General features: G+C 39.8%; 1 protein-coding gene across 3 annotated transcripts in view; it reads right to left on the reverse strand.

Moving 5' to 3' along the window:
• Positions 1-13,462, reverse strand: part of herc4 (HECT and RLD domain containing E3 ubiquitin protein ligase 4) — a 29,225-nt gene that overhangs the window by 3,066 nt on the left and 12,697 nt on the right. For 2 of the 3 annotated variants that reach the window (XM_013132134.4, XM_034292552.1), the window contains 13 exons: positions 13,128-13,288; positions 4,505-4,581; positions 4,253-4,380; positions 4,039-4,098; positions 3,484-3,595; positions 2,388-2,577; positions 1,991-2,163; positions 1,696-1,815; positions 1,469-1,567; positions 1,072-1,242; positions 724-867; positions 436-602; positions 85-151 (listed from right to left, as the gene is read on the reverse strand). In XM_013132134.4, coding sequence (XP_012987588.1) covers positions 85-151; positions 436-602; positions 724-867; positions 1,072-1,242; positions 1,469-1,567; positions 1,696-1,815; positions 1,991-2,163; positions 2,388-2,577; positions 3,484-3,595; positions 4,039-4,098; positions 4,253-4,380; positions 4,505-4,581; positions 13,128-13,288 — 1,669 coding nt within the window. Of the gene's footprint in view, positions 1-84; positions 152-435; positions 603-723; positions 868-1,071; positions 1,243-1,468; positions 1,568-1,695; positions 1,816-1,990; positions 2,164-2,387; positions 2,578-3,253; positions 3,349-3,483; positions 3,596-4,038; positions 4,099-4,252; positions 4,381-4,504; positions 4,582-13,127; positions 13,289-13,462 lie in introns of those variants that run through there. The other variant, XR_003781870.2, reaches the window with a different exon arrangement.

The raw sequence follows: 13,462 nt of genomic DNA on the forward strand, positions 1-13,462 counted from the left end.
AAATTTGTCATCTCTAATCAAGAGATTAAGAAATACTTTAACACAGTCAATTGTTTTGAGACATGTTAAATCTCATTCACATACTGTGAAGTTCAAGCAGAAAATTTCTTCAACATCATCTTCAGTGTAGTCCAGTAACTGCTGCAGATTCCTGGTGTTAGACAAAATAATGGGGGAAGAAAATATAGTGCACACTACAGTAAATAATTCTAAAACATCTATAACCTTAGAGAAAACAATGTTACAAAATCAGCAGATGGAAACAGCAGAAAAATTCCGATATGCATAATGGATATTGAACACGAGCAGACTGCACAGAATAAAACAGAACACTGACATATAGAACGGTAAGAATACATGAAAGTTAAACAAAAAAATTGAAATAAGAAAAAAGTTAGTAAAGGGAAACCTGAGGTTCTTGACCCCTAAGCTGACCTGCCCACATCAGGCATCAGCTCCTTAACATCCTCCAATGTGGGTTTCCTCTTTAGGAGCTTCTTGTAGAGGGCTACCGGGAAGTGGAGCTCCACAATGGTGAGGTTGTAGATAGCCAGCCCACAGATGACCCCAACCAGGTGGAACAGGTCAATGTCCTCAAATGTCTGAAACAGAACAGGAGACATAGTGAGAAAAATATTATTTCCATCTAATGGATGGACCATGAAATTCACAGGACTTTGACAAAGCTTCAACTAATAGCCCTTTAAATGTCGACAAGTGTACCTTGTTCGCAAACCAGATCAACCTGGACTCCTCGTAATATCGGAACATCCCATACTTTGGGTCCAGGAGTTCTCTCATGATCAGTAGGAAGAATTCCTTCCTCACCCCGCCGGCATCGACCGCTTCCTCTCCGACGAATATCACCTGAATATGCAGAAATGCAACCATAAACTCCAGTGTCTAGTTATGGGTATGTCTCAACAGCATGGTGTGACTAATCCAGGACTGTAGTCATTATGCACCAAACAGCAAAATTGGAAAGTAACGCTTGCTGGACTTGACCAACTGACCCCCCTCCCCAGTTGGGCCATAATTAACACAGGCCAGAGGATCTGGCGAAGGGCAAACCTTCAGAGGTTTCTTGTAGTCAACGTTTTTGGACTTTCGGAGGACCTCCATGGTATCGCCAACAATGTTTTCCCTTCGTACGATGAGGATGAGGCAAGGGTTCACTGACTCCACAACCACGGGCAGGAACATGGAGCTGAAGTTCTGCCGCTGCGCCTGGTCTACAGCCATCTAATACGCCACAAAGAAAATTAACATTACTAATGTATTTAACTCCTACATCGCTTTTAGTTCTACAGCAAGAATCTCAATAACAGTAAAAACACACGAGAGGAACTGAGCTCTCAACCTGAATGTCTCTCAAACTGAATTACGAGGACACATCATGGAAATGGTGCCTTGATAAACTCTTTTGTTCGTTATGCAAAACAGAATGAGTAATTTGATTCATCCTCACCTGCATTTGTATAACGGCGTCAGTCTGGAGCAGGGTGGTCTTTGCCTGGGCATCAAACACGAAAGGGTATTTACACAGCGTGACCGCACTGTCGTGAGCCTAAGGGAACAAAGGCATGAGCTTAAAGGAGGACCAGTTACGGTTTGCAAAAAAATAAGGTATTCACAGAGACTGCACTGATTAACAGTGTTCATTCGCAGAGACTGCACGGAAGCTGCTCGACTCACCATTGAGTACATCTGTTGTTGAATCCAAGTGATATAGTCGTTTCGGATGTCTATAAGGTCATCCAACTCATGGATGTAGAATTTGTCGTACTGTATGATATGTCCGTCTCTTTCATTCACCTAGGAGATTCGTAAAATACAGTTAACACTAAGGCATTTGAAAGGAAAGCTGGACAATTGTTTATTTTTATTTTTTTTTCGCAAGAGAGGCTGGTCTCCTACAGCATTGCTTGAACCTGACTCGGTTCTGCCATATAGTGTGAATCAGGCATATGCAATAGGTCTGAGCGCTTACAGCATGTAGCATTTCCAGGAGCTTGAGAGATGTATCCAGGAAGCAGGTGAAAACCCGCTGCTCGGAGTGGGGAATTCCCACCTTATGCATCCTGAGTAGATACACCACCACGTCCTTGTAAAGCTCCACCAGCCTCTGGAAGACTGGGGCCTCAAATTTAGACCACCAGTTACCTAGATGATGGCAGAGAAAAGAGACTTAATACAATTTAGATGCAAAATGTAAACAAAGATTAAATTGACAACTAGTAGAATATGTAAACACACATTTGAAGTAAATGAATATCCTACAAAAAACACTTATATTTTCAGGTAAAGCACATTTGAAGATGTTGATTAATGTTGATCTGGACTTGCTGCTCCAACATCTTAACTGAAAACTTTCAATAGCTACTTACCAAGCACTTTTAGTGGAGCAGCTTTAAGACTGACGAGTGCCTTGGCAAACGGGATGGCCAGAGTTATGTATGTGTTTCGGTCACTGAAGAGAGGGCATTCAGGCAGAGTGAGGTAGAGTCTCAGAGCCTCGATGTCTGGAGGGGAGCTGCTTAGCCTGGGAATCAGGTTCTTCTCTAGACTGGCCGCAATCTGGCAAAGAAGAACACATGACCCATCTCATACACTAAACTCCTTTACATGAATTGTGCTCCCTAATTGTTGGAAGAGTGAAGTGTTTTTTCCTTCTTATTTTGGCTTTATACTCAACAATTGGAATAAAAATCAAACAATTACGTATGGGTTTAACCATTCCAAAATTAAACTTTTTAATAGACCCTTTTCATGCCAGCAAAAGTATTGGGCTAGTTGGCTGGACTGTTTTTTTTAAATGTTTAATTTATTGTGTTCTGTCAACATTTGTTTTAGGCAGAGCTGTCAAAGTCTAGTCTTGATTCTAGGCTTTGTGTTTGTCTTTGGAGGCTGCTATTGGTGTCTGTCAACTTGGGGACCAAAGACGAGACATTGAAAGATCAAAAAAGAATCAGTGCTCTTGAGCTCTGCAACTACATGCAGCATTTGCAAATGTTATTGGTGGCCTAGGTTGGTCCATCAGTCAAAGTTGCATCTTTTGGTGCACATGCACTGCTGCAGAATGGGTTTGAATCCAGCCCCTTACTTTCTCACTCCCTAAAAGATTACCTAATAAAATCCCTGTGAATATATCTTCAAATAAAAAAACAAAGAGGTGAAGTTGTTGACTGGCCAAATGAAAAGCCAATAGAACATCACTTTTATTTGCTCAAAATTACACTTAAAGAATAAATACCTTAAAACTAATAACTGAAGATTGCTGCAGTACAGGCCTGGCACAACATCACGAGAGAGAATATGCAGTATCTTGTGGGGTCAGTGAATCACAGACTTACAAACAGCAATGTATACACTATTTAGAAAACCAGTCATCAAATAACATGACACCATGAGGACTAGTATGTGGTAAACCATAACCCAAAACTGATTTGGTGACGGATGGATTGATTCCTGATAAACACTTACCTGCTGTGTGATTTCTGGATAGTCATGTTGAACAACTCTGTGAAACAGGAGACGCGCCATGTTCATATCAACACCTGAGCATTTACTGCTTGTGTTGTAGTGATCAGGATGGCTGCACAAAACAAATTAATTTCCTTAAGTGGAAAATTTACAAAGACCAAACATTTTAAGGCAAGATAAAATACAAACTGCTCTGTGTGTTTGTGACAAATTAATTAGGCATGTTTTATTATTCCACAGTTGACACGGTTTTAAAATGCAATTGACAAACTAGCAATAGTTTTTACAAGATACAGTATTATTAACTGTTTTCAGACATGCATATAGTATTAACAGGGCAGTAATTAAACTTTGTAATTAAAATTTGTTTAATATACACTTAATATAAAGACAATTGAACATTTTAAATGCTTAAATTTAAACATGAATTTAAGGAAATGCTACTGCTTCAAAAATGAATCCACATACTGACAGATAATAAATTTTAAGTGAAAAACCATTGTACCATTTAAATACTTCAGTGCCATTTTTAAGTAAAGTGGGATTGAAATTTACCTCCCAGCCAGAAAGCTTCCATTGAGGCAACTTGCAGATGAAAACAGCAGATCAATCTCGCTAAAAGAAAGGTCAAGGAAAAATATACTCAAAATTCAAGTTTAGATTCACAAGGTATTATTAGAAAATTCATAATCTAATTCTGACAAAAATTTCCTTTCATTTAATTTCAAAAAACATATTCTGAGCATGTTCTGCAAAAGAGGAATTTTACTTTGAAATCTCTTGCGGGAGTCTTCCGGGTGTATAGTGGTCAAGCCATCTCTGAGCGAGATCAGCCGATAAGGTACATATTTGTCTTCTGGGATCTGGTTCTCTAACATCATTGGGGACCAGAGAATTCTGAAAGAAAAAAAATGTGTGTTGTTCAATACTACCAATTAAACACGCTGTAATTATAAAATAAATCTATATTTAAAAAAATACTTTATTCTAATAAACCAGGCTAAATTATTAGGACAGTTACCTCAGGGGTGTAATAGTGGGCAAAGCTCTGGTCACCTCCAGCATATATCCTCTTCACCCAACAGCCCTGCTCCATGTCTGGAATACAAAGGATTAGATGTCCAGTCTTGACAATATATTTGTAACAGAAGAGCATGAATAATCCTGCAATGTATTCTATATATCAAGTTATTTACTGGAAATATTTTTATTCCAATCAAAGATTAAATCAAAACAAGACAAAAAAAGCTAGGAAAGCCTTACATGACATCACCAAACCAGGGTTAACTGGTTTCGATAACTGAATTCGATATTTTTGGAATGTTTCCAATTATTGGAATCGTTTATTTGTCTGAAATGATTGTCGATTAAATACTTTGTTTAAAACAGACAGGTCAATCATGGTGTGGATGAAGGACCACCAGATCAAGACCCTGTCATGGCCAGCCCAATCTCCAGACCTGAACCCCATTGAAAACCTCTGGAATTTGATCAAGAGGAAGATGGATGGTCACAAGCCATTAAACAAAGCAGAGCTACTCTATTTTTTTGCCAGGAGTGGCATAAAGTCACCAAACAGCAATGTGACAGACTGGTGGAGAGCATACCAAGACGCATGAAAGCTGTGATCAAAATCAGGGTTATTCCAGCAAATATTGATTTCTGAACTCTTCCTAAGTTAAAATATTAGTATTCTGGTATTGAAAAATGAATATGAATGTTTTCTTTGCATTATTTGAGGTCTCAATACAATACATTTTCTTTTGATTACTTTGACCAGTCATTTTCTACAAAAACTCTGACAATATTTTTATTTGGAATTTGGGAGTAATATTGTCAGTAGTTTGTAGAATAAAACAAAACTGTTCATTTTACTATGAATACCTATGAATAGTAAAAGTAGAGAAACTGATAATTTTGCAGTGGTCTCTTAGTTTGTTCCAGAGCTGTATTTGTGGACTATCGTTACTCCACTGAAAATGCCTGAACTAATTATTTGGTGTACTGTTGCCTACTCTCAGAAAAAGAGATATTGGAAAGCGATTTTTCAGGACCCCCGTTTAACAGGGCAAACATCAGTGATAATGCAACCAGACAGCTAACGCTCGTAGCATGGTGACAATTAACCGGGGGTAAATTTGGTTTTATGTTGGATACTTGGAGTTAGATCGTCAATACCTCTTCCAAAACAAATCGTATAAAGACGAAAACTTTGTTTAGCAAAGCCCAAAATTTAGCAAAATGCTGTCAAAGGTCTGTTCAGTAGTTTAGGGACTGTCATGAAAGTGCAATACAGCTAATTCAATGGGACTAAAAAAATATATTGTTGTTAAACCTTATACATTTCATTTTTTAATAGATTCCTATAGAGGTGACATATACACGTACAACCACTTGTATGTTGGTCACTGACCTTTAGATTTGCCCTTTTACATTTTGGTGATTAGATAAATATTAAACCTTCTACACAATGTTTTCAATAGCTCAATATCCATATGAGTTGGAGACCTACAAACAAGTGTGGTCTTTTCTTTTACCGCACTTCTGAAAAGTTTGCCTCTTTTATCTTTTAATATACATTATCTGTATTTCATTTTATAAATGCATTCATTATTACCACTATATTATCTAATTCACATGAACTATTTTTAATAGCTTCCAATCCAGATGACATGGACCTCTAAAACTCCTTGCATTTAGTTTACTGATAGGAAATGGGCATGAGAAACTTAACACAACACAGATGTGCTGACTAACTCTGAAAGAAGAACCATAGATAGGACGTGTTGCCTGTTACTGATGGACCCCACACATCCTGTCCATACATTCTATCCATACCTCCTGTATAGAGTTGCCCATGTGACTGACATAGGCTATATGGACAGGTCCATTGACCATAGGTTAGAACATACCATACAAGGGTCTATTGTAGGATAAACCTTTCTTATTGGAGGGTATTAGAATGTGTAATTGTTGGTTATGACCACTGGCCACCTCCTATGTATTCTGGCATAAAAGACAGTGTTGCCTCTAAATATGAAAGAGATAGAAATGAGAAATGGAAGGTCAACATCATAGACTCATGCTGAATAAAGATGGCTCTCCCCTGACATCTGGTTGCATTTATTTTGTTCATGGCTCAAACTTGGACAGAATCTAAAGTTACTGACCTTCCTTTTCAAAGGTACGCCCCTTAGATTTGCCATTTTGGTTAATTTACAGGAATGTATCTCTCAAAACCGCTCTTTTTTAATAGCTCACTATCCCTATGAGTTAGAGATCTAAAAACAAGTGTGGTGTGCTCCATTACCTCTATTCTGAAAGGTACACTTTCCCCCCCCCCAAATGAATTATCTGTATTTCATTTTACAATTACATGCATTATTACAACTCTATTACATTATTTGCATTAACTATATTTTATAAATCCAGATTACATGGACCTCTAAATCCACTTGCATTTTGTTCACTGACCTTCCTTGTCAAAAGTACGCCCCTTAGATTTGCCATTTCAAACTTCGGTTAATTTACAGGAATATATCTTTCGAAACCACTCTTTATTAATAGCTCATCATCTATAGGAGTTAGAGATTCAACAACAAGTTTGTTGTGTTCCTTTACCTCTGTTCTGAAAGGTACACCTCTTTTTTACAAATTCATAATCTTGATTTTATTCTAGAATGACATGTATTATTACATTTCTATTACCTAATTCACAAACTACCTTAATAGCTTCCAATCCAGATGACCTGTACCTCTAAAACCACTTGCATTTTGCTCCCTGACCTTCCTTGTCAAGAGTATGCCCCTTACATTTGTCATTTGTGATAAATTCCGCTAAATTCTGCAAATTCTCAGGTATTTATCTCTCTAAACAACTCTTTTAAATAGGGGCAAAAAAGTATTTAGTCAGCCACCAATTGTGCAATTTCTCCCACTTAAAAAGATGAGAGAGGCCTGTAATTTTCATCATAGGTACACTTCAACTATGAGAGACAAAATGAGAAAAATTGGTAAATTCCTCGGTAAAATTAGTATTTGGTCACCTACAAACAAGCAAGATTTCTGGCTCTCACAGACCTGTAACTTCTTCTTTAAGAGGCTCCTCTGTCCTCCACTCATTACCTGTATTAATGGCACCTGTTTGAAATTGTTATCAGTATAAAAGACACCTGTCCACAACCTCAAACAGTCACACTCCAAACTCCAATATGGCCAAGACTTAAGAGCTGTCAAAGGACACCAGAAACAAAATTGTAGACCTGCACCAGGCTGGGAAGACTGAATCTGCAATAGGTAAGCAGCATGGTGTGAAGAAATCAACTGTGGGAGCAATTATAAAAAAACGGACCACTGATAATCTCCGAGGCTCCACGCAAGATCTCACCCCAATGGGTCAAAATTATCACAAGAACGGTGAGCAAAAATCCCAGAACCACACGGGGGGACCTAGTGAATGACCTGGAGAGAGCTGGGACCAAAGTAACAAAGGCTACCATCAGTAACACACTAAGCCGCCAGGGAATCAAATCCTGCAGTGCCAGATGTGTCCCCCTGCTTAAGCCAGTACATGTCCAGGACCGTCTGAGGTTTGCTAGAGAGCATTTGGATGGTCCAGAAGAGGATTGGGAGAATGTCATATGGTCATGAAAGCAAAATAACTTTTTGGTAAAAACTCAACTCGTCCTGTTTGGAGAAAGAATGCAGAGTTGCATCCAAAGAACACCATACCTACTGTGAAGCATGGGGGTGTAAACATCATGCATTGGGGCTGTTTTTCTGCAAAGGGACCAGGACAACTGATCCATGTAAAGAAAATAATTAATGGGGCCATGTATCGTGAGATTTTTAGTGAAAACATCCTTCCATCAGCAAGGGCACTGAAGATGAAACGTGGCTGGGTCTTTCAGCATGACAATGATCCCAAACACACCGCCCGAGCAATGAAGGAGTGGCTTTGTAAGAAGCATTTCAAGGTCCTGGAGTGGCCTAGCCAGTCACCAAATCTCAACCCCATAGAAAATCTTTGGAGGAAGTTGAAAATCTGTGTTGCTTAACGACAGCCCCAAAACATCACTGCTCTAGAGGAGATCTGCATGGAGGAATGGACCAAAATACCAGCAAGTGTGTGAAAACCTTGTGAAGACTTACAGAAATGTTTGACCTCTGTCATTGCCAACAAATGGTATATAACAAAGTATTGAGATGAACTTTTGTTATTGACCAAATACTTATTTTTCACCATAATTTACCAATACATTCATTAAAAATCCTACAATATGATTTTCTGGATACTTTTTTAAATTTTGTCTCTCATAGTTGAAGTGTACCTATGATGAAAATTACAGGCCTCTCTCATCTTTTTGAGTGGGAGAACTTGCATTACATTGTATGATTTTTAAATAGTTAATTTGCATTCAATTGCATGAAGTAAGTATTTGATCACCTACCAACCAGAAAGAATTCCGGCTCTCATAGACCTGTTAGTTTTTCTTTGAGAAGCCCTCCTGTTCTCCACTCATTACCTGTATAGAAGACACCTGTCCACACACTCAAAAAGACTCCAACCTCTCCACAATGGCCAAGACCAAAGAGCTGTATAAAGACATCAGGGATAAAATTGTAGACCTGCACAAGGCTGGGATGGGCTACAGGACAATAGGCAAGCAGCTTGGTGAGAAGGCAACAACTGTTGGCGCAATTATTAGAAAATGGAAGAAGTTCAAGATGACGGTGAATCTCCCTCGGTCTGGGGCTCCATGCAAGATCTCACCTCGTGGGGCATCAATGATCATGAGAAAAGTGAGGGATCAGCCCAGACCTATATGGCAGGACCTGGTCAATGACCAGAGATGGGACCACATTCTCAAAGAAAACCATTAGTAACACATTACGCCGTCATGGATTAAAATCCTGCAGCGCACACAAGGTCCCCTGCTCAAGCCAGCGAATGTCCAGGCCCATCTGAAGTTTGCCAATGACCATCTGGATGATCCAGAGGAGGAATCGGAGAAGGTCATGTGGTCTGATGAGACAAAGATAGAGCTTTTTGGTCTAAACTCCACTCGCCGTGTTTGGAGGAAGAAGAAGGATGAGTACAACCCCAAGAACACCATCCCAACCGTGAAGCATGGAGGTGGAAACATCATTCTTTGGGGATGCTTTTCTGCAAAGGGGACAGGACGACTGCACCGTATTGAGAGGAGGATGGATGGGGCCATGTATCGCGAGATCTTGGCCAACAACCTCCTTCCCTCAGTAAGAGCATTGAAGATGGGTCATGGCTGGGTCTTCCAGCATGACAACGACCCAAAACACACAACCAGGGCAACAAATGAGTGGCTCCATAAGAAGCATCTCAAGGTCCTGGAGTGGCCTAGCAAGTCTCCAGACATGAACCCAATAGAAAATGTTTGGAGGGAGCTGAAAGTCTGTATTGCCCAGCGACAGCCCCGAAACCTAAAGGATCTGGAGAAGGTCTGTATGGAGGAGTGGGTCAAAATCCCTGCTTCAGTGTGTGCAAACCTGGTCAAGAACTACAGGAAACTTATGATCTCTGTAATTGCAAACATAGGTTTCTGTACCAAATATTAAGTTCTGCTTTTCTGATGTATCAAATACTTATACTCACCTAAAGGATTATTAGGAACACCTGTTCAATTTCTCATTAATGCAATTATCTAATCAGCAGTTGCTTCAATGCATTTAGGGGTGTGGTCCTGGTCAAGACAATCTCCTGAACCCCAAACTGAACGGGAAAGAAAGGTGATTTAAGCAATTTTGAGCGTGGCATGGTTGTTGGTGCCAGACGGGCCGGTCTGAGTATTTCACAATCTGCTCAGTTACTGGGATTTTCACGCACAACCATTTCTAGGGTTTACAAAGAATGGTGTGAAAAGGGAAAAACATCCAGTATGCGGCAGTCATGTGGGCGAAAATGCCTTGTTGATGCTAGAGGTCAGAGGAGAATGGGTCGACTGATTCAAGCTGATAGAAGAGCAACTTTGACTGAAATAACCACTCATTACAACCGAGGTATGCAGCAAAGCATTTGTGAAGCCACAACACGCACAACCTTGAGGCGGATGGGATACAACAGCAGAAGACCCCACCGGGTACCACTCATCTCCACTACAAATAGGAAAAAGATGCTACAATTTGCATGAGCTCACCAAAATTGGACAGTTGAAGACTGGAAGAATGTTGCCTGGTCTGATGAGTCTCGATTTCTGTTGAGACATTCAGATGGTGGAGTCAGAATTTGGCGTAAACAGAATGAGAACATGGATCCATCGTGCCTTGTTAACACTGTGCAGGCTGGTGGTGGTGGTGTAATGGTGTGGGGGATGTTTTCTTGGCACACTTTAGACCCCTTAGTGCCAATTGGGCATCGTTTAAATGCCACAGCCTACCTGAGCATTGTTTCTGACCATGTCCATCCCATTATGACCACCATGTACCCATCCTCTGACGGTTACTTCCAGCAGGATAATGCACCATGTCACAAAGCTTGAATCATTTCAAATTGGTTTATTGAACATGACAATGAGTTCACTGTACTGAAATGGCCCCCACAGTCACCAGATCTCAACCCAATAGAATCTTTGGTATGTGGTGGAACGGGAGCTTCGTGCCCTGGATGTGCATCCCACAAATCTCCATCAACTGCAAGATGCTACCCTAACAATATGGGCCAACATTTCTAAAGAATGCTTTCAGCACCTTGTTGAATCAATGCCACGTAGAATTAAGGCAGTTCTGAAGGCGAAAGGGGTTCAAACACAGTATTAGTATGGTGTTCCTAATAATCCTTTAGGTGAGTGTATGTCAATCAATAAAATGCAAATTAATTACTTAATCATACAATGGGATTTTCTGGATTTTTGTTTTAGATTCCGTCATTCACAGTTGAAGAGTACCTATGATAAAAATTTGACTTCTACATGCTTTGTAAGCGGGAAAACCTGCAAAATCGGCAGTGTATCAAATTCTTGTTCTATAAAGCATGGAGTAAAACGCATTTATTAGATGGCAAAAGCTGAAGTTTGTATGAACAGTTATGCCGAGTTGGCTACATTTCTGCTTGATAATAAGGTTACATTACATTAGATACCTAATTTAGCTAGTTAGCCAGATAGTCAAGGAAAGCCATGTGTATGTTACTAGATTGATGATGACTGAGAAACAATTATTTGGAGTGGAAAATCATTCAATGTTCTTGTTTATTTTATGTATATGAGCGCAGATAATTTTTAGGAAGGTTTTTGGTTGAGATGATAAGCTAACATTTGCTAGCCAAGTTGTGTCCGAGCAGACACTCCTTGATACCATTTGCTGGAAAATAGTGTTTGATTGATTTAGCTGTTGACTTTATTTATTCCATGTTCCGTAGTTAGGGAAAGGATCCACCAATGTTGTCCCCATATGAAATTAAAAGTCTGCGTTTATTGTTCCAGCATCGATGTTTGGAGGTGACACTGCTTCAGACTGGCCAGTATGCTCAAAGTTAGTAATGATATTGTCAGTCCTAATGGAGTTATAGAACCGATATTCAACTCACTGCCAATATGTGGCGTAAAAACTTGCATAGTGCACCTTTAAAGATATTGTACGTTTACCATTTTTTGCCCCCCAAAGGATGCCTCCAAACACACTCCAGAATGTTTTGAGTTACACGTCCAAAAACAAAACAGAAGCGTACAACATTGAACTTCAATACAAGCTAAAGGGGAGAAAAAAATATGTAATAGCCTAACAATTTCAGGTGCTTGGATGATCGTACAGGCCTATATCAGTAATCTCAGAGGGTGGTGGTTGGGGTCAAGAGTTCTAATTTAGAGGAAGTGTTTGAAGCTGTTCAAAATAGAATGTCATCGGGTCAAAGGTGGAATAAAATTAGTAGGTTGACCCTTGGATTGTATACTTAGGTTTTTCTAATTTTATGAACAGCATCAGATCTTTGAGCCATAGAGAGACTAGGGGAGGATCAACAGATTTCCAGTTTAATAGAATACTTCTGTGGGCTAACAGGGAGGCAAAGGCAATGGCATGCAGCTGGTCAGAGAAGGGTTGTTGTTCGGTACACCAAAGACAGCCCCTTCTGCAGTAGGCTGCAACTTTATATCAAATGCTTTGGAAAGGGTTCTAAATATAGTGGATCAATAATCTGCAAGACAGGGACAGATTCTTGAATTTTTACCACGAATGTACACTACCGTTCAAAAGTTGGGGGTCACCTAGAAATGTCCTTTTCATGAAAACATACATTACATTTTTTTTAATAGGAAATATAGCAAAATGAATAAGAAATAGTCATTGACAAAGTTAGAAATAATAATTTTGTTTTCACTTTCATCAAAGAATCCTTAATTTGCAGCCTTGCAGACCTTTGGTCTAGCTGTCAATTTGTTGAGATAATCTGAAGAGAGTTCATCCAATGCTTCCTAAAGCACCTCCTACTGTAACAGTGAAGGGTAGGCAGGACACGAGGCACAGAGCGAGAGATGGTAGTCATTCCTTTTAATGGTCTAAGTCAGAGACATTCGCTTATCTTGGCCAGGTCCATTTACACATTCCGGGAAAAAATTAGAGTTTACCTGAGGAACCATGTCTGAAGTAACCTGTGCAATCAAGTTTCTGCTAACCTGTACTGGTGGGAGTTGGACCGTTGTAGGCTACCCAGGGCCCTTTGACTGGGGCAGGGCTGTTCCTGTTTGAGGTGGAGCGAGTACCCAGCTGTCCGTTCCCTCCCAGACCAAATGAATCAATCTTCCCGGACGAGGGGATGAAGGCCAAAGTGTGCTGTCTTGAAAAGATCAAACAGCCACAAAAGAGAAAATATAACATCAATCTGTCTCAAGGCGGTCTTTAAAAGGGTAATCCACCCCCAGAAACGCACAAGTCACAAATTCAGTAGATTCAGTGAAAGTCTGTTCCAATAGTGAGTAAAATAACTTCTTTCACCATGATTTAACTTGTA

This window comes from Esox lucius, chromosome 6 (genome assembly GCF_011004845.1).
Source record: "Esox lucius isolate fEsoLuc1 chromosome 6, fEsoLuc1.pri, whole genome shotgun sequence".
NCBI classification, from domain to species: domain Eukaryota; kingdom Metazoa; phylum Chordata; class Actinopteri; order Esociformes; family Esocidae; genus Esox; species Esox lucius.